We start from the raw sequence: 27,077 nt of genomic DNA, 5'->3' as shown, positions 1-27,077 counted from the left end.
ACTTTTGTTGTTGTTGTAAATGGCCATATATGAGGTAGATTTTCAGTTTCTTTTTGTGATGCTGAAAATAGTCTGCTTACCAATGGTGATGTCTTCATTTGATTATTTATTTCATATTGCACAGCATTTTTTGGTTTGAAGGCATTTTATAATGAAAATAAAGATGCTTGTCCAAGTTTCTACAGATTTTATCATTCTTTACATTTTATAGTGTGAGGAGGGAGTTCTTTTATCTTTATTGCACAACAGAACAACAAAAATACTTCATCATATTTTATATTCGCTTTTCTTATAAAGTAAGGTAACATAGTTACTTTCATAATTGAATAACGAGGAAACTATTTATTTACTTATTCACAGAAGTTTGAAGTTTCAAATTTGAAACAAAAAAGATGTGATAGTTATCTTGGTAATTATCGATATTGATGAATGTTCGTTTTTTATTGTGATGACAATTTTATTCATATCTACTCTCTTTTGTCAGGTCTAATCTACACTTTAAACAGAACCCTGTGACTTCACAGATCAGATACGGGTAAAATTTCCAGCAAATATTTACCGTATTTTCACGACTATAAGGCGCACTAAAAAGTCTTAAATTTTCTCCAAAATAGACAGGGCGCCTTATAATGCGGAGCGCCGTGTGTATGCTCCGAGCTTGCTCCAAAGCCTGACTGAGAGCACTTTCGGCCGACACGCTTCTTATTTAGAGAAAAGGCGGACGTGGGTGGGGTCAGGCATGCGGAGGGGGTGTGTTTCAGAAGACGCTTTTACTGTCGTTCTTGGTTGCCATGCTAATGCACAGAAATGACCACCTATGGTGATTTTTAAGCGAAAGACGCTGCCGAAAGAAACGTTTCCAGCCGGCGTCATCGTGAAGGCAAACCAAAAGGGCTGGATGGACGAGGAGAAAATGAGAGATTGGCTACGTGAGGTGTATGTTAAGAGATTGGATGGATCGCCGTCACTTTTGATTTGCGACTCCATGCGTGCCCATCTCACAGCAGTGGTGAAAAACCAAGTCACGAAAATGATCTCTGAGCTTGCCGTCATTCCCGGAGGCTTAACTAAAGAACTCCAACCGCTGGACATCGGTATCAACCGGGCGTTTAAAGCAAAGTTGCGAGCGGCATGGGAACAATGGATGATAGGTGACAAACACAGCTTTACGAAGAGTTGGACCAGCGCTGGGCTAGTTACGCTACTATTTGCAAATGGATTGTGGCCGCTTGGACTAACATGTCTGCTTGCACTGTTGTTCGAGCTTTTGCCAAAGCCGGTATCATTTCTGTGGAGTCCCATGGCAATGTGAGTGACTCTGACAACGAAGAGAGGGAACCCGGCGTTTTTGATGAATCATTTGCACAATTGGTCAATTCGGACACAGAAAATTAGGACTTTAATGGATTTGTGGGTGATGATTGATCAAAAAACGTGAGTACATAATAACATTAATAATAATAATAATCGGACATAGGCCCTGTCGTCATCATCAACAACAAAAGCCTACTTGTCATCACACCCAGAAACTGCGTATGACGAAATTGGTAGTGCTTCTCCATAAGGTGCGTTTACTCGGAAAAAGACCTAAATAAGTGATAGTTACGGACTTGTAATTTGGCATTCTGCTGTCATGGATACAGGTCACTTACCTCTCACTGTCTTTCACTTACCTACAGTCAGCTGGTAGGATTCAGATCACCACCCAAACATCTTTTCATATTACCTCAGAAGGGAATGTGTGTTGTGTTACCGAATATTTAGAGTTCTGATGGATGTGGGGAAAAACTGTCCTTAAGCCTATTTGTCCGTACTTTGTGGGACCTATAGCGTCTGCCAGAGGGCAGCAGCTGGAACAGATTGTGACCAGGGTGGTATGGGTCCCCTATGATGTTCCTGGCTCTGCTGAGGTAACGAGTACTGGCAATGTTTTCCAGTGAGGGCAGAGAGCAGCCGACAATCCTCTGGGCAGTGTTGATCACTTTCTGCATGGCCTTTTTGTCTGCTGCCGTGCTTCCAGCGTACCACACTGTGATGCAGTACGCCAGGATGCTCTACAGTGGTTCTATAGAAGGTTATCAGAAGCTTGGTGTCCAAGTTGTTCCTCCTATGTACCCTGAGGAAATGGAGTCGTTTCTGGGCCTTCTTCACCACTGCCGGGGTGTTGGTAGACCAGGAGAGCTTGTCCGTGACCTGGACCCACAGGAATTTGAAGGACTGGACCCTGTCTACGCATACTCCATTTATGAGGAGTGGGGCCAGATCTGTGCCGTGTTTGCGAAAGTCCAGGATTATTTCTTTAGTTTTCATGGTGTTCAGTGTGAGATTGTTCACCGAGCACCACGAAGACAGTTTGTTGACCTCATCTCTGTAGGCCCACTCATCCCCTCCTGAGATGAGTCCGACCACAGTGGTGTCGTCAGCGAGTTTGATGATGGCATTAGACTGGTGGGTGGGTGTACAGTCGTATGTGTACGGGGAGTACAGAAGAGGACTCAGTACACAGCCTTGAGGGGAGCCAGTGCTCAGTGTAATGGAGGAAGAAAGGTGGGAACCAAGGCTAACAGTTTGTGGTCGGTTGGTCAAGAAGTTCTTGATCCAGCAGCAGATTGAAGAGGATAGTCCAAGGTGGGAGAGTTTGTCAGTCAGAATGTCCGGTTTTATGGTGTTGAAGGCTGAGCTATAGTCAATGAAGAGCATCCTCACGTAGTTCCTTTGGTGTTCCAGGTGGATCAGTGCTGTATGTAGAGCAATGGCAATAGCATCCTCAGTGGACCTGTTTGCTCTATTAGCAAACTGGTGAGGGTCAACTGAGGGAGGGATTGTATTCCTGATATGGCGGGCTACCAATTTTTCAAAGCACTTCATGAATAACAGGCGTGAGTGCAACAGGCCTATAATCATTCATGCTGTAAATGGTTGGCCTTTTGGGGACAGGGATAATAGTGGCAGATTTCAGACAGGATGGAATACTCAATACAGTAATTGAAAAATGGCGGCACACGGGTGCAGCGGCTCTTTGCTCTCCAGTTTGGTGTTTTCTTTTGTCAATCCTACCGTTATTTACCAACATCTGCGAGGCAAACTTTTCCAACAGTCGCCACGACTTAATTGCTATCGGAAGGAGATGCGATATATCCGATTTCACAACAAACTACCAACGAACCTACGATATCCCCGAGGGCATCTCGAGACCTCCGGGATCTCCGTGGATAGTCAGCCCACTCAAAGCACGTCGAAGGAGGCGAAGAGAAAGGAAGCAAAAGCGTGGATGTCGGGCGGGCCTTGCTGCTAAGCTAAGTCAACAACCACACCGAGCACCGCTTCCGAGTATCTTTTTGACCAACGCCAGATACATCACCCACAAAATGGATGAGTTGGAACTTCGAATTGCTACCAACAGCTTTGTTAGGAACTGTAACATTATTCTCATCACAGAAACGTGGCTACACCCGCAAATCCCTGACGCTGCGGTATCGCTAGCTAGCCGAACCCTTTTTCGGAACGATCGTTCAAAAGAATTAACAGGCAAAAGCAAAGGAGGAGGACTGTGAATGTTTATACATAATGAATAGTGTTGTGACAGTAGGATCATTGACACTCACTGTTCCCCGGATTTAGAGCTATTGGCAATACGGTGTAGGCCCTATTATTTACCGAGAGAGCTAACGGTCGTCATAGTAACGGCGATCTATATACCTCCAAATGCTAACATTAACACGGCACTTAACTTCCTGCTAACGGCTGTAAACAAACAACAGCTTGACAACCCCGATGGAGTTTTTATTGTCGCTGGTGATTTCAACAAAGCGTGTTTAAAGACTGTTCTACCTAAGTTTATTCAATACATAAATTGTAATACTAGAGGAGACAAAACTCTTGACCATGTCTATTCTAACATCAAACATGCTTATAAAGCCACTTCCCTCCCTCACCTAGCTGGATCAGATCACCTCTGCCTATCTCTCACCCCCGCTTACACACTTGCCGGAGGCAAACAACGCCACAAATAAAGATAATAAAAACTTGGCCCGAGGACGCACTTTCTCAACTGCAGGACTGTTTTTCCCGCACCAACTTCGAACTTTTCGTACACGACAACCTCCAGGACTACACGGACTCTGTGCTTTCTTACATAAAAAACTGCATTGACAAAGTCACTATAAATAAACGAATATGGGTTTTTCCTAACCAAAAACCCTGGATGACCAATGAGACAAAGGCACTCATCAAATGCCGTAACACCGCCCTTAGATCAGGGGACAAGATAAAATATAGAGCTGCCAGAGCTGAGCTGAAAAGAGGCATTAAAAAGGCCAAGGCAGCATATACTAAGAAAATTGAGGAGCACTTCACAGAAAATAACCCAAAGACCTTGTGGCAAGGTATACGACATATTACCAACTACAATAACAATAATATGTCTGTTAACGCAGATGCCTCACTAGCGGAGGAATTGAACCGTTTCTTTGCCCGCTTTGAGACTGACAAATCAGACCCAGTCTCAACACCCCCACCACCACCCTGCAGCAATACACTGAAGTTCCGGGAACAGGAAGTGAGACTGGTAATGCGGTCAGTGAACACCAAGAAGGCTGCTGGCCCAGAGGGAGTACCTGGGAAGGTGATCAAAGCCTGTGCTGACCAGCTGGCTGGAGTCTTTTCAATTGTTCCCTGCAACAATCCATCATAAATAAAAATAAATAAAATCAGACTTAGGCTTGTCATCATCATTGACTAGACAAAAGCCTAATTGTCATCATACCCAGCTGCGTATGACGAAATTGATAGTGCTTCTCCACAAAGTACGCTTTTCCCAGGCAAGAGCCCAACCAAGTGATAGTTTCAGACTTGCTGGCACTCTGCCGTGATGGATACATCGCATCACCTCCCGAGCGCAACCAAATCCCAGCGACTGCAAAAAGGTTTGCCTCACTGATGCCAACAAAGAATAAAATGGATCACTTACCTCCCACTGTCTACTTACTTACCTTCAGTCAGCCAGCAGGAGGCAGATCACCACCCAACGTCCTTCATGTTTCCTCACCCCGAAGTTGTTACACAGAGGGGATAGTGTGTCGTGCTACTGCAAATTCAGAGTCCTGATTGCTGTGGGAAAGAAGCTGTCCTTAAGCCTCTTTGTCCGTGCTTTGTGAGACCGGTAGCGCCTGCCTGAGGGAAGCAGCTGGAACAGGTTGTGACCAGGGTGGTCCGGGTCTCCAACAATGTTCCCGGCTCTGCTGATGTAACGAGGGCTGGCAATGTCTTCCAGTGAGGGCAGAGAGCAGCCGACGATCCTCTGGGCAGTGTTAATCACTCTCTGCATGGCCTTTTTGTCTGCTGCCGTGCTTCCATCGTACCACACTGTGATGCCGTATGCCAGGATGCTCTCCACAGTGGCTTTATAGAAAGTTACCAGAAGCTTCGTGTCCAAGTTGTTCCTCCTGAGTACCCTCAAGAAATGGAGTCGTTTCTGGGCCATCTTCACTACTGCCGGGGTGTTTGTAGACCAGGAGAGCTTGTCCGTGACGTGGACCCCCAGGATTTTAAAGGACTGGACCCTGTCTACACGAACTCCATTTATGAGTGGGGCCAGATCTGTGCTCTGTTTGCGGAAGTCCAGGATTATTTCTTTAGTTTTTGTGTTGTTCAGTGTGAGGTTGTTCACCGAGCACCACGAAGACAGTTTGTTGACCTCGTCTCTATAGGCCGCCTCATCCCCTTCTGAGAGGAGTCTGACCACCGTCATCAGCAAATGTGATGATGTAGTTACACTGGTGGGTTGGTGTACAGTCATAAGTGTACAGGGAGTACAGAAGAGGACTCAGTACACAGCCTTGAGGGGAGCCAGTGCTCAGTGTAATGGAGGAAAAAAGGTGGGAACCAAGTCTAACAGTTTGTGGTCGGTTGGTTAGGAAGTTCTTTATCCAACAGCAGATGGAGGAGGATAGTCCAAGGTGGGAGAGTTTGTCAGTCAGAATGTCCGGTTTCATGGTGTTGAAGGCTGAGCTATAGTCAATGAAAAGCATTCTCACGTAATTCCCATGGTGTTCCAGGTGGCTCAATGCTGTATGTAGAGCAATGGTGATAGCATCCTCAGTGGACCTGTTAACTCTGTAAGCAAACTGGTGAGGGTTAGCTGAGGGAGAGATTGTATTCCTGATATGGCGGGCTATCAACTTTTCAAAACACTTCATGATCACAGGCGTGAGAGTAACAGGCCTATAATCATTCATGCTGTCAATGGTTGGCATTTTGGGGACAGGGATAATGGTGGAAGATTTCAGGCAGGATGGAATGATGGATTGTTGCAGGGAACAATTGAAGATTTTTGCTAAGACTCCAGCCAGCTGGTCAGCACAGGCTTTGAGCACCTTCCCAGGTACTCCGTCAGGGCCAGCAGCCTTCGTGGTATTCACAGACCGCATTTCCAGTCTCACTTCCTGTTCCTGGAACTTCAGTGTATTGCTGCAGGGTAGTGGTGGGGGTGTTGAGACTGGGTTTGATTTGTCAGTCTCAAAGCGGGCAAAGAAACGGTTCAGTTCCTCTGCTAGTGAGGCATCTGCGTTAACAGACATATTATTGTTATTGTAGTTGGTAATATGTCGTACTCCCTGCCACATCTTCTTTGGGTTATTTTCTGTGAAGTGCTCCTCAATTTTCTTAGTATATTCTGCCTTGGCCTTTTTAATGCCTCTTTTCAGCTCAGCTCTGGCAGCTCTATATTTCATCTTGTCCCCTGATCTGAAAGCGGTGTTACGGCATTTGATGAGTGCCTGTGTCTCCTTGGTCATCCAGGGTTTTTGGTTAGGAAAAACCCGTATTTGTTTATTTATAGTGACGTTGTCCATGCAGTTTTTGATATAGGAAAGTACAGCGTCCGTATAGTACTGGAGGTTGTCGTGTTCGAAGAGTTGCCAGTTGGTGCGGGAAAAACAGTCCTGCAGCTGAGAAAGGGCCTCGGGCCAAGTTTTTATTGTCTTTATTTGTGGCCTTGTTAGCCTCCGGAATGGAGTGTATGCTGGGGTGAGGGCTAGACAGAGGTGATCTGATCCAGCTAGGTGAGGGAGGGAAGTGGCTTTGTAAGCATGTTTGATGTTAGAATAAACATGGTCAAGAGTTTTGTCTCCCCTTGTCTGACATTTTACGTATTGGATAAACTTAGGTAGAACAGTCTTTAAACATGCTTTGTTGAAGTCACCAGCAACAATAAAGACTCTATCGGGGTGGTCAAGCTGTTGTTTGTTTACAGCCATTAGCAGGAGGTTTAATGCCGTGTTTACGTTAGCATTAGGAGGTATATAGATCGCCGTTACGATGACGACCGTTAGCTCTCTCGGTAGATAGCAGGGCCTACATCGCATCTCCTTCTGATAGTGATTAAATCCTGGCGACTGTAGGATAACGAACGACACCGCACTGGAGAGCACAGAGCCGCTGCGTCAGTGCGCGCCGCCATCTTGGATCCCAATTTGAGTACATTTTAAAATGGCTAAATAAAGTACAACCGAACTCAGTTTTGCTTCCGTTGCCTTTTAAAAACATGTTTTTAGCGTGTGTCCGTATGTTTAAGCTGGCGTTTGTTTAAGCTGTTGTATGTTTAAGATGGTGTATGTTTAAGATGGTGTATGTTTAAGCTGGTGTATGTTTAAGCTGGTGTATGTTTAAGCTGGTGTATGTTTAAGCTGGTGTATGTTTAAGATGGTGTATGTTTAAGATGGTGTATGTTTAAGCTGGTGTATGTTTAAGATGGTGTATGTTTAAGATGGTGTATGTTTAAGATGGTGTATGTTTAAGATGGTGTATGTTTAAGCTGGTGTATGGTTAAGATGGTGTATGTTTAATTAAACTGGTGTATGTTTTGCCATGCCTGGCTGCGTGTATTAGTGCGGTGCGCCTTGTGTGTGTGTCAAATACAGAAATAGCACTTGTTACTGAGACTGCGCCTTTAAATGCGGTGCACCATATAGTCGTGAAAATACAGTACCTTGAGATATGAGACAAATTTTGATATACGACCATACAGCCTACGCGAGTCTGCTTATGAGAACATCATGGCCACTGTCTCCCCGCACCTCCCTCGTGTAAAAGTCTCGATGAGCACTAGGCGGAGCGTTGCATGTTTTCCAGTGTTTTTTTCCTCCCCATTAGTCATTGCAGAATGGTGTACGCATGGGCAGAGCTTGCTTGCCAATAGGAGAGGAGTATACTACTTCACATTGGCAAGTGGTCGTGCGTTATCCTACTGTGAGGACATTTGTATGCATCATTTTCGGAATATTTTGAATGGAAGACAAAAGCAAACAAGCCTCCATAGGTTCCTTTTAAAAACTGCAGCTGAAAGTCAGGGTGGAGGTGGGGCAAATAGAGCCAGAAGAAAGGTATACAAATTTAAAACAAAGTTAGAATTACCGAATTTTCACACCTATAAAACGCACCGTGTGATAAGGCACAGCCTCATTTTCAGTTTTTTGTCAATACATTGGACGCCTTGTCCGATAAGGCGCTAGCATGACACTAGGCTAGCGTATGTTATGCTATCCGTTTACTCGTATCTCAAATAAACGTTTCCCATGGAAATGAACTAAAAACAAATTAATTCGTTCCAACCCTCTGAAAAAAAGCAAAAGTTACATTACAATTTGGAATGAATTGTTGATGCCGATATAACAGCGAGGAGAATCAAAGGCTTGGGAGTGATGCTTGTCACGAGTTACAATGGATTGTGGATGACTGGGCTCAAGTGTCGGCCAGCACTGTTCGAGCTTTCGCCAAAGCTGGAATCAAGTTCCCGGAATACACAACTCTTACTGACAGTTGAGCCTAGCATGTTAAACGCCGAACTCTTTATATCAGTGTACATTTGACCTCAATAAAGTATTATCAAACGTAGTTTTGCTCGTGCTGTCTTTAAAAAACACGCTTGTGCTAAGCCTAACATATGCTAGCGGATAGCATAACACGCTAGCGGCTAGCATAAACATAGGTACGCTAGCGGCTAGCATAACATAGGTACGCTAGCGGATAGCATAACATAGGTACACTAGCGGATAGCATAACATACGCTAGCCTAGTGTCATGCTAGCGCCTTATCGGACAAGGCGTCCAATGTATTGACAAAAAAACGAAAATGAGACTGCGCCCTATCACACGGTGCGTTTTATAGGTGTGAAAATACGGTAATTCTAACTTTGTTTTAAATTTGTATACCTCTCTTCTGGCTCTATTTGCCCCACCTCCACCCTGACTTTCAGCTGCAGTTTTTAAAAGGAACCTATAGAGCAGGGGTGGCCAACTCCGGTCCTCAAGAGCCGCTATCCGGGGTGTTTTCCATATCTCCCTCTTCTAGCACACCTGAATCAAATGACCAACTCATCAGCAAGCCGTCCAGAAGCTTGATACCGATCCTGATTATTTGATTCAGGTGTGTTGGTGGAGGGAGACATGGAAAACAGACCGGATGGCGGCTCTCGAGGACCGGAGTTGGCCACCCCTGCTATAGAGGCTTGTTTGCTTTTGTCTTCCATTCAAAATATTCCGAAAATGATGCATACAAATGTCCTCACAGTAGGATAACGCACGACCACTTGCCAACGTAAAGTAGAATACTCCTCTCGTATTGGCAAGCAAGCTCCGCCCACGCGTACACCATTCTGCAATGACTAATGGGGAAAAAAAGGGTCGCGACCAAAAGTCCGGCGACAAAACAAGGAAAAACAACACGGTCTACGCATCAATAAAAGCCAACAATGGCCCTGAGCAGTTTCACTGAGCGGACGTGTGAGTGTATAAGAGTTTGTACGTACATGAATTGTCCCCTCTTTTAATAACGACCACAACATGCACTCTTTGACTTAGATGTCAATGATTTAGGTGTCCACGCTTCTTGTCATTCAGTGTCGACAGCGTGTGCTGTTGTCGAGGATGGTGGCACAACGGCTTCCCCTGGTGGTGCAGACCCACGTGGACTTGCTGATGCTTTTCATCACGCTGCTTGCTTTTTGGACCAGGATGGGGTGCCTCGCACAACCCAACGCCATCGTGTAATGTGCCCGCCTGCTCACCTTGTGACACGGAAAATACAACAGAGCTTGCAATAACATATGTATTTGTGTTTACCCTCAGGTTTGACGAGGTCTACTATGGTCATTTTGTTTCTCTATACATGAAGAGAATTTTCTTCATTGATGACAGTGGCCCACCGCTGGGTCACATGATCCTTGCACTGGGAGGTAAGTTTAAACAATTGCTTCTAATCTATTTCAGTAAGGTCCAAAGTGTGGCCTGCGGGTCAACTGGAGCCTACTGCCAATTTATTATTGGCCTGCAAAAAAATATTGTTGATTATGGCCCACACAATAAGCTTAAGTTTATCTTAAATTCTGCTCCAATAATCAGCTTTAACACTACACGGTTTAGGTTCTCTGTTAGGTAAGAAATCATTTTTTCAGCATTTTGTGTTAAATTAGAAGTGTTCACAGGCCAACTGCAGATCAGTTTTTATTGGCCTCCACTGGACCTAGTCACTTTAAGTGTCTCTCCATTAATAGTCAAAACCAGTTGTCCCCATACCGGTTCTCTAAGGTGGCTGTGGGTCCTGGTTTTTGTTGCAATCAATCTAGCACAAAGAGTAAACAATGAGGTTTTTGCTAAAATGAGTGAAAAAATGCTGTCTTGTTTAGTTGAAATGAAATCCTGCACACTGTGGGCCTCTTTTTTGAACAGTTTGCAGACCACTGGTCAAAACCATGCATGTTGAAATCAATCTCGGAACTGTGGCGATTGTGTAGAATTTTACCTGGCCCTGAAAAGTGTTAGTTCAGTTAGAGGACGTATCTGTGCCTTTTCCTGACCTAGTCTAAGTCGTATATAATACGAAGGTGTAGGATCTCAGATTCCCAAGGGCAGACGGGCTAATACTTTTTTGCTTCAAGATCTATTTTTCATGCACCCAACGTCACCCGATCTACCCTTTTCAAGGAGCCTACCTTCCGCAATCTTCCTTTTTTCCCCAGCCACAACAAAGCTCAGCTGCTATGTACGTTGATTTACCAAAGAAATGATTCAAAAGGAGCTATTTCACCCATATATTTATTCAGAAATATATTGAGAATTTTTACAACTTATGTTGATATATATGTATACAGCATAACCACCAGTATACAATTTAACTTTATTTGCAGTGCTGCATTTGTATGTGCTTGCTTGTGCATTAACACACTGACACAAGATGAGAGAGCTGTGCTGCTGCCCCATAAAATCCTCAAATTTGCATTGGAGGTGGTTTAGTGTGTGTCTTTGTGGGGTGGTCTTAATCTGAGTTCTTATTTCTGAGTTCGGAGGGAAGGCAGCTCAGACGGGTCTCATTACCAACAAAGGTATCTTTTTGCACGGCAACGCGCTCGTAAAATAACATAAACAAATTTAAATGAACTTGGATTACGATGCAGACACTCAAAAATAATTTTAATCTAACCTTACACTAAACTTAATTCTAATTTTGTTTAAAATGTTTATACCTTTCTTCTCCCGGGCGGGTTGGCTCTGTTTGCCCCGCCTCCACCCTGAGTTTCAGATGCAACCTATCGATGGCAGTTTGCTTTTGCATTCCTTTCAAAATATTCCAAAAATTATGCACACAAATGTCCTCACAATAGGATAACGCACAACCACTTGCCAACGAGTAGTATATATAACTCTCGTATTAGCGATCGGCTCGCCATTCACAATGACTAACGGGAAAAAAACACATCGCAGAGACATTACAAGAGGGAGTTGCGACCAGAGAGAGATTACACGAGGGAGTTGCGGGGAGAGAGAGAGCCCATGATGTTCTTATGAGCAGCCTCTCGCTTCTGCTGTCTGCTCGTATATCAAAATTTGTCTCGTATCTCAAGATAAACATTTGCCAGAAATTTTACTCGTATCTCAAATTTCTCGTATGTCGGGCCACTCGTATGTCGAGGTACCACTGTATTGTCATCAGACACAGCTGTGTATAACGAAATTGGTGGTGCTACTCCACAAAGTGTGTTTTCCCAGTAAAAAAAACACAAGTAATATAAAAATATAAAAAGTCACATCTTGGCCAGGTAAATTCTAAAATATTGCACAATCTAAGATATTGCACATTGTTATTGCACACCCCGAAGTTATTGCACAGAAGGGATTGTGTGTCGTGCTAACGCGAGTTCAGAGTCCTGATGGCTGTGGGAAAAAAGTATTGCGCTGGGTTATTGCAATGTCGAGGAACAAATGAGACGGAAACCAACAGACTGGATCAAATCTTAGTCGCAGCCGATCGACTGGGAAATTGTGACCGATGGAATGAGCACCCCTGCCTTTGGGTGTAATGCACAAATATAACCCTGCATGATCATTTCAGCCGGTCTCATCATGCACCTTCCAGGTCATGCTGTAAAGACAATATCACGAGGTCATGCCGTCTGTTTCAATTCAGGTTCAATTTGCGTAATTTCCTGAGACACGATATGTGCTGAGTCTAAGCAAAGCTCAACAGTTTACCCCAGGGCCTTGTATAGACACAGTCTGAACTTTTTCTCCGATGTGGCCTTATTAGGAGTGCTTATCCATAATTATGCATTTTATTCATTCATTCGGTTTGCTTAATTAATGCCCCGTAATTATGGGATCCCTTCAGTATATAAATATGTGTGTGCGTATGTGTCTGTGTATGTATGTACCGTATTTTCACCCTAAAGGGCGCAGTCTCAGTTGCGAGTGTATTTTCTGTTTTTTTGTTAATACATAGGGCGCTTTGTTTTAAAAAACGTGCTTCTATGGTTGTGCTAGCATGACACACAGCAAAGCACATAGCATGCATGCTAGTGTATGTTTATAAAAGGGCAACAGGAGAAAAACTGAGTTTGATTTTGTTTTATTGATAATGTATATTCGCGAAAATATGAGTCAAAGTATTCAAACATCTACAACTCTGTCAAAGTCCTCATCTTCTTTATCCGACAGAAAGAGTTGGCCAACAATGCTGGGTTACATAACATTGTCAGGGACAGCGTGTTCGTCGTGGGGTTTCGTAATAGTGATTCCAGCTTTAACAAAAGCTAAAACTAGAGTGCTCGCCAGCCGGCACTTTCGCCCAGATAATCCATTCCAAATCGTCACGTAACTCGTGTGACGCTGCCTGCCTGTCTTTGTATGGAACCTCTATGTTCAAAGCTGTTCCTCCTCGCTGTTAAATTGTGTTCGATCCATGGCTTCAATCCATTTTCCAAGCGTTCACACCCACATTCTGTTGTCATTCACGTTGGGCATTTCCTATAAAGTGCTGTTTCTTTGAATATTGAGAGTTTTTTTTAAAGGTTAAAAGTGCTACGAGCACACGGCAGTCAAATGCCTTGCCACTCGCCTGGGATGTTTTGAATAGATTGACCGTAATACTTGGACTACGCGGGCCGGCTATTTTTAGGGTGAACGTCCGCTGGGTTGATCGCAATAAGTAGCATGTCGCCCAAAAATAAAACCAGTTACTCAAACGGTCAGGGTCATACAAAAAATTTAATTTAGTGACTTTTAAGTGTGTTCTATAGGTGTGAAAATAGGGTATGTATGTGTTGTAAATGGCAAGCCGTTGAAAGATGGATCCAAACACGAATTTAGCCTCAGGCAATCAAAACCACAATGATTTTTGTATAACGACGGGAGCACGCCAAAAAACGCAAGTACCACCAAGTACATCAGAGGTCATGACCGAGTCGAGTTAACTAAGGAAAGGGCAGAAAAGTCAGAACTAAGGTGTCGTGAAATCTATGTGGTTAATAAGGTACAGCAAAAACTCCACAACCAAGCCGGCGAATAAACTCAGGACCCAAAGTACCAAAATGATCACAAGAAAATACAACCAGACAACGGCACGAGACCTCAGAATGGGTGTCGGGCACCCGCGCCATTAAGCTAGCAATACTCCGACAATCAGCTGATTATAACAGTTGTCCTTAAATAGAGGGTGCACCAATGCGTTGCAGGTGTGTTGCACAGCCCCGCCTGTTCAGCTTAATCAGCTCCTGAAAAGACGGTCATTGCAGACAACAGATTGTAACAGTATGTACTGTATTTAATCGCATATAAAAACAAGATACAGTCGTACCTCGTGATACGACCGCTCGTCATACAACATGCTCGTGTTACGACGGAAATTTCTATCGAATAATTCGCCCGAGATACGATCAAAATTTTGTGATGCAACCAAGTCTTTTTTGCATCTCTTTCGTGTATAAAATATATCTACGAGCACTGGGCGGACTTTGCATTTCCCCCACGTTGGTTTACATTTACATACCACGTAAACAATACTATGGATCGGCAGAGTTTTGCAAAGAAAAGGCGACCGTTGACAATGGACATGAAACGCGAAATAATTGAAAAATATGAGAGTGGGGTACGTGTTACCGAGCTCGCTCGGCAACTAAGTACGCAATTAAGGAGAAGAGGCCTTCCAAGGGACTAACTATAATTTCCCACCGGCGCAGTGACATTCACGACGAGATGGAGAACCTTCTTTTATTGTGGATAAAAGAAAAACAATTAGCAGGAGATAGTGTGACCGAGTCAACCATATGTGAAAAAGCCAGCGGAATTTACATGGATTTGATAACAACGAAAGGAGAGCCTTCAACAACTTCAGAACCCTTTAAAGTGAGTCATAGCTCGTTCGAAAATTTTTAAAAAAGATCTGGAATACACTCGGTAATCAGACACAGGGAAGCGGGAAGTTCCAATTCAAAAGCTGCGGTGGAATTTATCAAGACATTTGCCTCGAATATCACCAGGAAAGTTACATCCCCCAGCAAGTGTTCAACTGCGACGAAACTGGTCTTTTTTGGAAAAACATGCCCAGGCGGACATTCATCGTGGCAGAGGAAAAGGCCTTACCGGGGCATAAACCTATGAAGGACCGCTTAACTCTAGCTTTGTGTGCTAATGCCAGCGGTGACTGTAAAATTAAGCCGCTACTGGTGTACAATGCGGAGAACCTGCGTGCTTTCAAGAGACACAACATCAAGAAAGAAAACCTACAAGTGATGTGGCACGCTAATTCTAAAGCTTGGATTACGCGTCATTTTCGAAACATTTTGAAGGGGAGGCAAAAACAAACAACTCTTAATGCGTTCGTTTTGAAGACTTCGGCGGAGCGTCCGGGTGGTGTCAACCCGTAGAACTGAGGTAAAAAAGATTACAACAAAATTAGAATTCAGTTTTGTGTGAAGTTACATTAATCGTTGAGTGTCTGTATATAGTTATCCAAGTTAATTTAGATTTGTTTGTTCGTTTATGAGTGCCGTGGATAATATCCTGTTTTTGGTGTTTTTTCAGAATTAATTTTGTTTTCATTTCAATGGGAAACGTCCGCTCGAGTTACGAAAAGCTTTCATACGATCTCAGTCTCGGAACGGATTACGATCATATGTCGAGGTACCACTGTATTGGATTGGAAAAACATTTTTATTTGTTCTAATTCGCCATCTATTAACAAAGTAACAAATAAGTAGTGGTTTAATACTACTAAAATGTGTTTATTAGTTCTAAAAGTAGACAGATTTCACGGAAGGGAGAGAGTGACAGAGAGACTACTTTTTGCACGGCAACGCGCTCGTAACATAACAAACAAATTTAAGTGAACTTGGATTACGATGCAGACACACTCAAAAATAAATGTAATCTAACCTTACACTAAACTTAATTCTAATTTTGTTTTAAATTTTGATACCTTTCTTCTCCCGGGTTGGCTCTATTTGCCCTGCCTCCACCCTGACTTTCAAACGCAACCTATCAAGGGTTGTTTGCTTTTGTATTCCCTTCAAAATATTCCCAACATGATGCACACAAATGTCCTCACAATAGGATAACGCATGGCCACTTGCTAACGAAAAGTAGTATATATGCCATTCGCACTGACTAACGGGAAAAAAACACTGAAAAAAATGCAACGCTCCGCCCAGTGCTCGTAGAGACATTACACGAGGGAGTTGCGACCAGAGACATTACACGAGGGAGTTGCGGGGAGAGCGACAGCGCCCATGATGTTCTTATGAGCAGCTTCTCGTGTCCGCTGTCTGCACGTATATCGAAATTTGTCTCGTATGTCAAGATAAATATTTGCTAAAATGTTTTACTCGTGTCTCAAATTGCTCCTATGTCGGGGCACTCGTTTGTCGAGGTACCACTGTATATTCTAATTAACCGCCTATTCAAATGCAATAAATGGTCATTCTTAAATGAAACAGAAACTCTTCAAATAAAAAGCATTTTTTAATCGATACATAACATGTAAATTGAAAGCTAGTTGGTGTTAAATACAGTAATCCCTCGATTATCGCGGTTAATGTAGACCAGACATTGCCGCGATGAACGAGAAACCGCGAAGTAGGGTCACCCCTGTTTAAAAAAAAATCTAATAATTTATTTTTTACTTGCTGAGTCCTAGTAGCAAGCGGAGGACAGGGGAGTGGCTTCTGCTTCCAAGTTTCAGTGTGGATTTTCACATTTTTATGAACTTACATTTTTTAAAATAAAAACAAATAAAAATTCCCCCAGAAAAAAATTTGCGATGTAGTGATGCCGCGATATTCGAGGAATTACTGGATGAAATAGGTTTAAAAAAAAGTCAATGTCACTGTCAGGTTCACCATTAGACATTCCCAAATTCACGCACAAATATATAGGAAAAGACAGTCTTTGGACTTTCTTTATTTTTCACCTTACATGCCTTTTCTGTTGTTTTCTTACATTCGAGGGCCCTGATCACATGGACGTCTCAACTCTAAGGGGAGGGGTAAATAAAATCCTGACATTCTCTTTTATTTTCTGCTGGTTGGAGCCCATGAAAACATTGATTGATCCAAAATGACTGTTTGTCATCATCTTGTCCTGCATAATTATTTTTGTCAGATTTTTCATGTCGCTCACTTAAAAGCTATGGAGCTAGAATCATGCCCAAACTTCTTTTTCAAAAGAGAACTGTGTTCTGCAATTAAGATCTGCCTTTCAAAAAAGATAAGTGTATTTTGCAAATAAAAAGAGGTACCCATGTAACATATGAAACTGGCTACGAGTGCTTTTATACAAATCAGACTGCAAAAATTGGTTGATGTAATGTTTCGAACCTAACGACAATTCTTTCATGACAACATTTTTGTTAGGTTCATCCAATTGTAGGTTTATCCTTAGGTTTTTCCGTATTCAGCTTTCAATAAAAAGGCATCTGTAGTCACATCTACATTTAATTCTTGCAAGAGAGAATACATCCATCCGCGTCTCCGGCCAAGATCATTCTAACAACTCGAAGTCCGTTTCGCTAATTTAATCATAAGATTTTCACGCCATGCCCCACAGAAGTCTAAACATTCGTAGAGTCTCACAACAATTTTGTTCAGTTATCAAAACAATTGTAGGACCTGTCGAATCGTCTCACAACAATTCTGTACAGTTATCAAAACAATTGTAGGACCTGTCGAATCGTCTCACAACAATTCTGTACAGTTATCAAAACAATTGTAGGACCTGTCGAATCTTCCCAAGCGAGTTTCGATGCGAACCCTTCAGTGAAGGGGTGCTTCCCAAAACAGTCCACGGTTCCCAAGAGCGCTTGTTTTGAGTCCATCTTCCGAAGCCGAAAACAGTCCTCAGTTCCCAAGAGCACCTGTCGTGAGTCCTCCTTCCGAAGCCGAAAACAGTTCGCAGTTCCCAAGAGCAATTGTTTTGAGACCTCTCCCTGTCCTCTTGATGTGAACCACAGCTCTTACTTTAGCAAGGCATGCATTAAAATGGCTTTTATTAATGCCAATAACTCTAACATAAAAGCACAGCGTTCAACACATGTATATATATTGTTTAATATTGTTACACATTCAGGATGAGCATTACTATTCCTAATAAGCAAATATATTGATTAATATAGTAAGCATGTTTATAATAAGGCTTTCTATTCCTAAATAAGCATTGCAAACACATTTATAATAATGATTACTCCAACAATTTTCTTCAAACTAAACGTTCTCTTCTGATTAAAACAATGATAAAATGCCGCGTGAAAAACGAGATTGTTTAGACGACAAGATGACAACAATGAGATTACGGCTTAAAATGAGATCATTCGAGTTCTAAACATCAATGGCGGATGCAGTTGTCAAAATAGTGATAAAGTTTTGCAAAAAAAAGAATAAATGGACGTTTAAGAATATTTTGCTTTAAAAAAAGTTGCGTCCATTGGCTGCACGGTGGTTTGAAAATATGATTCCTTGCCAAAAATCATGCGTCTATTATGCAGGGATGCAGGCAAACGATAGCACTGACTTAATGTACTTCGGGTCGAGGAGCACACACATTTTTCAATATCCAACTTTTAACAGGTTTAATACTGTTTGACAAAATACTGTCTTTTCCAACTGTGGCAATATGTGCATGGATATTTTGCAGCCTACCTGGGAGAATTTGATGGAAACTTCACATGGAACGGAATAGGAGCAGGTAAGACAAAGAATGAGTATGGGCTAATACTTCTGCCATCAGAATCTGAAAATGCATACTGTAAACCTCGGCCAATTCCCCTTATTAAGCGATAAACTACAAAAGCCATGCGGCATATATTTACTCACATAGGGCACACATGCACGTCTAAAATGTTCTCCAAAGTGGATGGCTTTCGGACGTGCTATATTTAGATACCGAGTATAACGCATAAACCAATAACCCATAAATTGTGACTAAAAATTGGTATAAAATTTATTTTTTCAGTTCACACCAAGGATTGCACCAGGACGGGTAACTGGCAAATGCTGAACACATGTCGCCACGACAAAACATTTATTCATAACATATGGTACGGAAACCTGGTAAAACAATCTACTACCAGTATGAACACAATTCTCAAATGCAATTTACAATTTTAAATCCTTAGTATAATTCATCATCGTAATATTTAAAATTATTCATCATCGTCAGATTCACCAAACAAATGATTCCATTCTTCTTGAGCGAGGATAGCGCTCCCTGGGCGGACTCGTGTGAGCAGGTGCCCCGCTAACATTTCCCTGGAGCAACTTGTTGAAATGTTTACCCCTTTTATTCTATAAACTTGCCAAAGGCCATTTGGAGAGGGCTGGCTTTTTTAAAAGAAGGTAGATTATCGCCATCTGGCGGACAAAGACAGGTTTTACGTCTCCCATTATAACGGGTGCGGAGGGGAGTTTTTCACCAATCGGTGGCCAGCCGATCGCAAAGCACAAGGAGACAGACAACCATACACACTCACACCCATACCTAGGGGCAATTTAGAGTGTCCAATCAGCCTACCATGCATGTTTTTGGAATGTGCGAGGAAACCGGAGTACCCGGAGAAAACCCACGCAGGTGAACGTGACCTGGATTTGAACCCAGGACCCCAGAGCTGTGAGGCCGAACTGCTAACCACTTGCTCCACCGGGCCGCCCTAAACTTAACTTGTGTATCCAATTTAAAATAAAAATATTTACATTCAATAATGCAATATTTCAAATAAAAAACAAAATTTGTAATTTAGATTGTAGTTAAGTAATTTGTATTTATATTTAAATATATCCGATTGAAGTTCATTCATATTCAGTTTAAGAAATGTCAGCCTATAAACGAGCTCAATTAGTATGTGTGAATAGCTCCCTTGATGGCCCACCCTTGTCTGCCCCAGAGTATCCATGTGGTGTGAGTGTGTGGAGCCTGCGCGCAGTGCCAGCTACATGCGGTGCCCTATGTGTCCCATTAGCGTATTGCCTGACTCTGGAGTTGGGCTTTGGGCGCACGGCAGCAGCTGGAGCGGCACTTTTGCTCTTGCTAGGTAAGCGCATGTGTCGAGTTGGCTTAAAAGTTATCACCTTGAAACGCACCTGGTTCTTTGCAGACAATGCTTTGATCGTCCAATCCCGGCTCATGTTGCTCGAAAGTGTGCTGATCTTCTTCGTTCTGGCGGCCTTCCTGTCTTACTTGCGCTTTCGACGCGTGACTGGCAGGTGAGGGGCCCCTCAACCTTTGACTTACCTTTCAGGCAGCATTGGGTTGAGTACTAGAAAATTTCACGCAACAGTCGTGTTACTTCCAAATGATACTACACTAATCCCTAAATTTTCACGGATAAAGTAGACCAGACATGGCTGCGATACTACCATACTACGTTTTTTCCCAAGTACAATTATCAAGAAGTGTATTTATTAAATATTACAGTTATAAGCATATGAAAACTAATGTATATATATATGTGTCTGTATATATATGTATATATATGTGTATATATGTGTGTATATATATGTATATATATATATGTGCCTGTATATATATGTATATATATATGTGTGTATATATGTGTATATATGTGTGTATATATATGTATATATATATAGATATGTATATATAGAGATATATATGCATATGTATAAATGTATATATGTATATATAAATATATGTATATATGTGTGTAAATATATATATATACAGTGGTACCTCGTCATACGAACGCACGTCATACAAAATTCTCGTCTTACGGCGGAAATTTCGATCGAACAGATTTTGTGATGCGACCAAGCCAGGTGGCAATGGCACTGTCTTTTTTGCATATCTTTCGTGTATAACAATATCTACGAGCACGGAACGATTAATTCAGACGAGTTTCTCGTACGACCAGGAAACGCACAACGCGCATGCGCGGGCAAAAAGAGGGCTTTCTGGGTAATGAAGTATACTCGTGCACACAACACCCATAGGCAATGGGAACCTTTCTCAGAATAAAACTTCATTACCCACAATCAATACGTGGGTAAGCTCAACTATTGTATTTCCTGTTATTCTTTCTAAGGAAAGAAGCTCCCGCGATCGTTCTTTAAAGACTATTTCTCGTTGGCAAGTGGTCGTGCGTTATCCTATTGTGAGGACATTTGTGTGCATCATTTTGGGAATATTTTGAAGGCAATACAACAGCAAACAGTCCATCGATAGCGAACGTGAGGGTGGAGGCATGGCACACCGCCAACCCGGAAAACGAAGGTAACAAAAGATTACAACAAAATTAGAATTCAGTTTTGTGTAAAGTTACATTTAACGCATGTTTGAGTGTCTGTATATATTAATCCAAGTTAATTAAATTTTTTTACGAGTGCGTTGTCGTGGGAAAAAAACGAACCCCACCCCCCCCACGCCCCCAAAAGTCTCTGTCTCCCGTCGGCGAAATCTGCCCAATTTTAGTTAGAGTAAACACATTTTATTACTATTAAACCACTAGTTATGTGTTACTTTGTTAATAGATGGCGAATTAGAAGAAATAAAACATTTTTTCCAATCCAATATCCTGTTTTTGGTGTTTTTTCAGAGGGCTGGAACAAATTAATTTGTTTTCCATTCATTTCAATGGAAAACGTCCGCTCGAGTTACGAGAATCTCGTCATACGATCCCGTCTCGGAACGGATTACGATCGTATGTCGAGGTACCGCCCGCCACTGTATATATATATATACAGTGGCGGGCGGTGCATTTTCTGGTAGCGCCTTCAACGTATCAATCCAACCCTCAAAAACTATTTTATGGCTATAAAACCTCTACTGCAGCTACAGCTGCGACACATAAAAAATAATCAATACATTAATGCACAAAAATGGGGTAAAATCCACTTCCTAGCAGCATTTCATGATTAAATACAAATACTGGAGCTTTTCAGACATTAAAACCAGGCCAGGGGGTGATTTTCCCGGGAAAAGACAGCGATTAACGTCAATGGCGTTCGGGCAAACATTGCCCGAAAATGGGGTAAAATCCAGCCAAAAACAGCATTTATTGATCAAATACAAATACTGGAGCTTTTTAGACATCAGAACCGGGCCCGGAGTATCATTTCCCCGATAAAAAGACAGTGATGAACGTCGATACGTCCATACGTGAAATGACAAAAAATGCACTAAAATTAGATAAAATCCACTTCCTAGCATCATTTACTGATTGAATACAAATACTGGAGCTTTTGAGACATTACAACCAGGCCAGGGGGGTGATTTTTCCCGGGAAAAGACAGCGATGGACGTCAAAGGTGAAACGCCAAAAATTAAACTGTGGTAAAATCCACTTCCTAGCAGCATTTTGTGATTAAATACAAACACTGGAGCTTAAATACAAACACTGGAGCTTTTCAGATATCAGAACTTGGCCCACAATTGAAATATTATTTAGGAATATAGCCATATTTGTAATTTTACTCACCAAAAATCATTTTTACACAATATCCATCCTCCTTTCTTTCTTCCTTCTTTCCTATTGCCATCGAAGCTAATGATGAAAGTCCAGCCTGTCCTGTCATATTTCCGGCATAGTCCGTTTTGAAAATAGCTTTTAATCAACACAACAATATACTATTTGCTTGTGGAGCTAAGTTAGCGCGCTGAAAGTGCCCCACACACCATTTTCCCGGCTGTAACAGGCTTGCTAGCTTCGGAGTTGACCGCCCTTTCTTAATGATGATTTTTTTCCTGAAAAAGTCCGTCTGAAAAATAGCTTTGTGAGCAAACAGAATCTATTTGTTTTTGCTTCTGTCGGCCATAGTGGGTGGAGTTTGTGATCTCGGCTGCCTCGGTACTGCTTTGGCCCGCCTACTAGCCAATCATAGTTTGTGAAAGCAATGACATGTCCCAGCCAGCAAAATGCTAACGCCTATGAAAAATCATTGTGGGGTTGCCAACTCGAAATCTGATTGGTTAAAAGCAACAGTCTAGTTTAATGCAGCAGAGCCCGCAAGAACTGATTGTGCAGGCTTTGAGGCAGATCTGATCTGGCAACAAATAATGGCTGAAATGTGATTGGTTAAATGCTTCAATATGAAAACACACATCTGGAAGCAGTGCAACCAGGGGGAAAAGCAATGAAAGGAAGCTAACAGACCATTTGGAATAATAAGTACGTATTGATGGACAAAATATAATTTCACGTTTGGAGTACTGCTGCTTTTTTCTAAATCCTTTTCCACCTTGATATCTAACCGATTAATTATATCTTGGTGGTTGGCCAATCAAAAACACAAAAAGACAAACAACCATTCACGCTCACACTCATAATCAGACATCAGTGGTCTGCAATTTTTTCATCACTACTGGAGAGCGCCATCCACCAGTCTGGGGCTTTCTTGGCAGCTAACCACCTTTTGCTGTCCTATTAGCAATGCCACATGTGATCGTGTTTTCAGTGCTGTGAGGAAGGTCAGGACAGACTTCAGGATGTCAATGGGACCAAGCAGACTTGAGGCCATGTGCTTGGTAAAGTTGGACATGCAACTGGCAGGAGCAGCTTGCTATAAAAAAATAAATAAATCAGACTTAGGCTTGTCATCATCATTGACTAGACAAAAGCCTAATTGTCATCATACCCAGCTGCGTATGACGAAATTGAAAGTGCTTTTCTCAGGCAAGAGCCCAACCAAGTGATAGTTTTCAGACTTGCTGGCATTCTGCCGTGATGGATACATCGCATCACCTCCCGAGCGCAACCAACTCCCGGCGGCTGCGAAAAGGTTTGCCTCACCGATGCCAACAAAGAGTAAAATGGATCACTTACCTCCCACTGTCTGCCTACTTACCTTCAGTCAGCCAGCAGGACGCAGATCGCCGCCCAACGTCCTTCATGTTTCCTCACCCCGAAGTTGTTACACAGAGGGAATTGTGTGTCGTGCTACTGCAATTTAGAGTCCTGATGGCTGTGGGAAAGAAGAAAAACCCGTATTTGTTTATTTCTAGTGACATTGTCCATGCAGTTTTTGATATAGGAAAGTACAGCGTCCGTATAGTCCTGGAGGTTGTCTCCTCCTCTGCTTTTGCCTGTTAGTTCCTTTGAACGATTGTTCCGAAAAAGCGTTCGGCTAGCTAGCGATACCGCGGCGGCAGGGATTAGCGGGTGTAGCCACGTTTCCGTGATGAGGATAATGTTACAGTTCTTAACAAAGCTGTTGGTGGCAATTCGAAGTTCCAACTCATCCATTTTGTGGGTGATGGATCTGGCGTTGGTCAAAAAGATGCTCGGAAGCGGTGCTCGGTGTGGTTGTTGACTTAGCTTAGCAGCAAGGCCCGCCCGACAACCGCGCTTTTGCTTCCTTTCTCTCCGCCGCCTTCGCCTCCTTCGACATGCTTTGAGTGGGCTGACTATCCACGGAGATCCCGGAGGTCTCGAGATGCCCTCGGGGATATCGTAGGTTCGTTGGTAGTTCGTTCGTTGTGACATCGGATATATCGCATCTCGTTCCGATAGCAATTAAGTCGTGGCGACTGTAGGAAAAGTTTGCCTCGCAGATGTTGGTAAATAACGATAGGATTGAGAAAAGAAAACACCAAACTGGAGAGCAAAAAGCCGCTGCATCCGTGTGCGTGTGAACAGAAATAGACAAGGGAGGAGTCAAAAGAGGCCAAGCGTGCGAGAAATTTAATAGAACTAAGAAAATTGATTAAATTTGCATGTGCTATAAAATTTGTAGGTCTTTCATTATTATTTTTTTTTATTGAAAATGTTAATTGCCTCCAATATTTTGACATGATTGCATTCACACAAATTTTGTGTAATAAAGTTCTCAATAATCATTAATGTGTTGTTTGCAGCTTTTTTTTAAATAAGTGATGAAATTATCCCAAAAAAACAACTATAAAATTAGAACTTGTGCTCTTAAATGCACGCCAGTAATAAATCTCCCAAAATCTGAAAATTCTATTTAACCATTCTGAAATACGATTTTCGGTGTTTGGCAGCTCTGGAATCGAGGGTATGGCTTATATGCGCATTAAAACACAACACTAAAAAACCTGCAAGATGACATCCCTGTGACACGATGACGTCACGACAAAATGCCGCCGTTGCGTCGTGACGTCATGACGCAAGCCAATGCGGCCGATACTTTCATTTATTTCAAAATAGAGAAAAGATGAACAGATAAAATGCTATGAATGAAATTCAGGAAGGTAAATGTCCTGCATAAAATGTGAAAAAACACATTCCCGTCACGCTTGCCCGGGGCACAGCCATCTTACTTAGGTCCCGGGCAGCCATCATAACTAGGGCGGTGCCATTTAAATCTAGTTAAACGTGCTCTGACTGGCCAGACGCGAGTAGCCTTGATTTTGAAATAAAACAACTATTTGATTAATATGAATCATCGAAAGAATTGAGATATTTTGACATTAGAAGCAATATGGCTGCCACAACATCTTAAACTTCTGGTGAGAACATTGTAATTAGAAAGCATTACGTTCTCATCAAAATAGACTTATTTCTTTTTTTCAAATTGAATAATTTGATATTTTGCATTTACAGAGACAGGCTGTTGGAATAATGATTCAAACCTTTCAAATCATTATTAGTAATATTTAATTAAAATAGGAAAACATCTTTCAACAAATTCTGCTTACAACTTGCAAGGAGGTGCCTTGTGACGTCGTCTCAGTCCACAAAGCATTCTGACGAGCGGCATACTCTTCGGTCCATTTAGCGGCACATAACCAAAACATTCAAAGGTAATCTGATTTAAACAATTGCATAAGCAAAAACAACTGTCTCAACTGTTTTGAACAATTGTATAAGCTTAACCGAATAACATCATGAAGGTTATAAAAACAACTGTCTTTATCGGAACACCTGCGTAAGAATTTGCACAATAAGCAAAACAACGGCATTTGAATTTGCACCAGTAAGCATAATAATTTCTTTATAAGGTAAACAGAGCAAAGCAGTTTAATGTAAACAAAGCAGTATTTTCAAATCTGCTGCTGGAGTCCCGTCAAAACAGTCTCGTTGGGTTCTGCCGAAGAGTGTCCGAAAACAATGTGTCCTCGAGCTGTGGGCCTTGGAGTAAGCGTTTGTCTTCGTTGAAAACACATATTAATTCTAACTCTAACATAAAAGCAACAATATATATATATATATATATATATATATATATATATATATATATATATATATATATTGTTTAATATAGTTACACATTTAGGATGAGCATTACTATTCCTAATAAGCATTATATTGATTAATATAGTGAGCATGTATATTAGAAGGCTTTATATTCCTAAATAAGCATTGCAAACACATTTATAATAATGATTACTCCAACATTCCCCCCTATATTATAAATTTGCACATGCACTCCTTAATAAAACTTCCTTCCGGCTTTATTCCATTAATTCATTTTATGGCAAAAATAAAAATGGGGAGGAAATGTCCGTTGGCTGTTTTAATTTTACCCGCTTAGGCCCTACTCGTTCGGCAGGTCTGAAAAGCAGAAAACAAAATCATTTTCGCCCAATTCATCCTCGGAATTACCATGCCTGAAATTCACTGCTGCTGTCAGCACGTTTCATTAGTAGGGGATATAATTCATGCAATTTAGAATTTGTAGGGGCAATCGCAGTGGTTATAAGTCAGCTTATCAAAGATCTTAAGCAGGGAATAATACAACACCCACATAATGTCAAAATCGTAGCAAAAAGGGCTACGGAAAATGCAACAAATTGGGCAAAATCAAAAGGACTTATGCCACCAGCTTTCCAAGGCGGCATTCTCCGACTCCAGAATGCTTCTTCATATTGCGGTTGAGGGTCTGCAGGCCACTAATGGCCTGGGTGAGGGACCCACCGGGTGATGTGTTGTTGAGTGCAACATTTTCAAACATTGCATACGCCCCCTTGCTCTGCAAGCAGCATATCAACTGCTATGCGATCCTGGAACGCCATAAGACTGGTGGCTGCCAATTGTTCCTTTATCGCCACAAATCCCTGTTCAGTATAGTTTCCAAGTTTTTGGACATTGTAATGCAGGTAATTTATCCGATCAACATTTTTGTTTGGAGTAATTAAAAGAAAAATAGACTCCCAACCCCCTGCGATCTGATTAGCCAGCTTATACTCATCTGGTACGCCCCGGGGATGCCAATCGCATCAATGTATGTCGGATCTCCCTCTCCATGCGACGCCGTCGCGAGGGGCCCGCCATCATACCGGATTTCTGTGCAGCCAATTGTATCTCCTCTACTGTAGATGGAAAAACAGACACTGGTAATAGCAGT

General features: G+C 42.2%; 1 protein-coding gene across 4 annotated transcripts in view; it reads left to right on the top strand.

Moving 5' to 3' along the window:
- The window catches only part of pomt1 (protein-O-mannosyltransferase 1), a 123,438-nt gene that overhangs the window by 8,516 nt on the left and 87,845 nt on the right, over window positions 1–27,077 (top strand). For 3 of the 4 annotated variants that reach the window (XR_013305878.1, XM_077624466.1, XM_077624464.1), the window contains exons 2-6: window positions 9,898–10,043; window positions 10,126–10,232; window positions 18,454–18,504; window positions 19,700–19,846; window positions 19,910–20,018. Coding sequence is in view for 3 of the 4 variants with exons in the window: in XM_077624466.1 (XP_077480592.1) it covers window positions 9,925–10,043; window positions 10,126–10,232; window positions 18,454–18,504; window positions 19,700–19,846; window positions 19,910–20,018 (533 nt within the window). In the remaining variant the exon portion in view is untranslated. Of the gene's footprint in view, window positions 1–9,897; window positions 10,044–10,125; window positions 10,233–18,453; window positions 18,505–19,699; window positions 19,847–19,909; window positions 20,019–27,077 lie in introns of those variants that run through there. The other variant, XM_077624467.1, reaches the window with a different exon arrangement.

This window comes from Stigmatopora argus, chromosome 17 (assembly GCF_051989625.1).
Source record: "Stigmatopora argus isolate UIUO_Sarg chromosome 17, RoL_Sarg_1.0, whole genome shotgun sequence".
Lineage (NCBI taxonomy): Eukaryota > Metazoa > Chordata > Actinopteri > Syngnathiformes > Syngnathidae > Stigmatopora > Stigmatopora argus.
The sequence above is the reverse complement of the archived record's forward strand: the minus strand, read 5'-3'. Positions and strand labels throughout refer to the sequence as shown.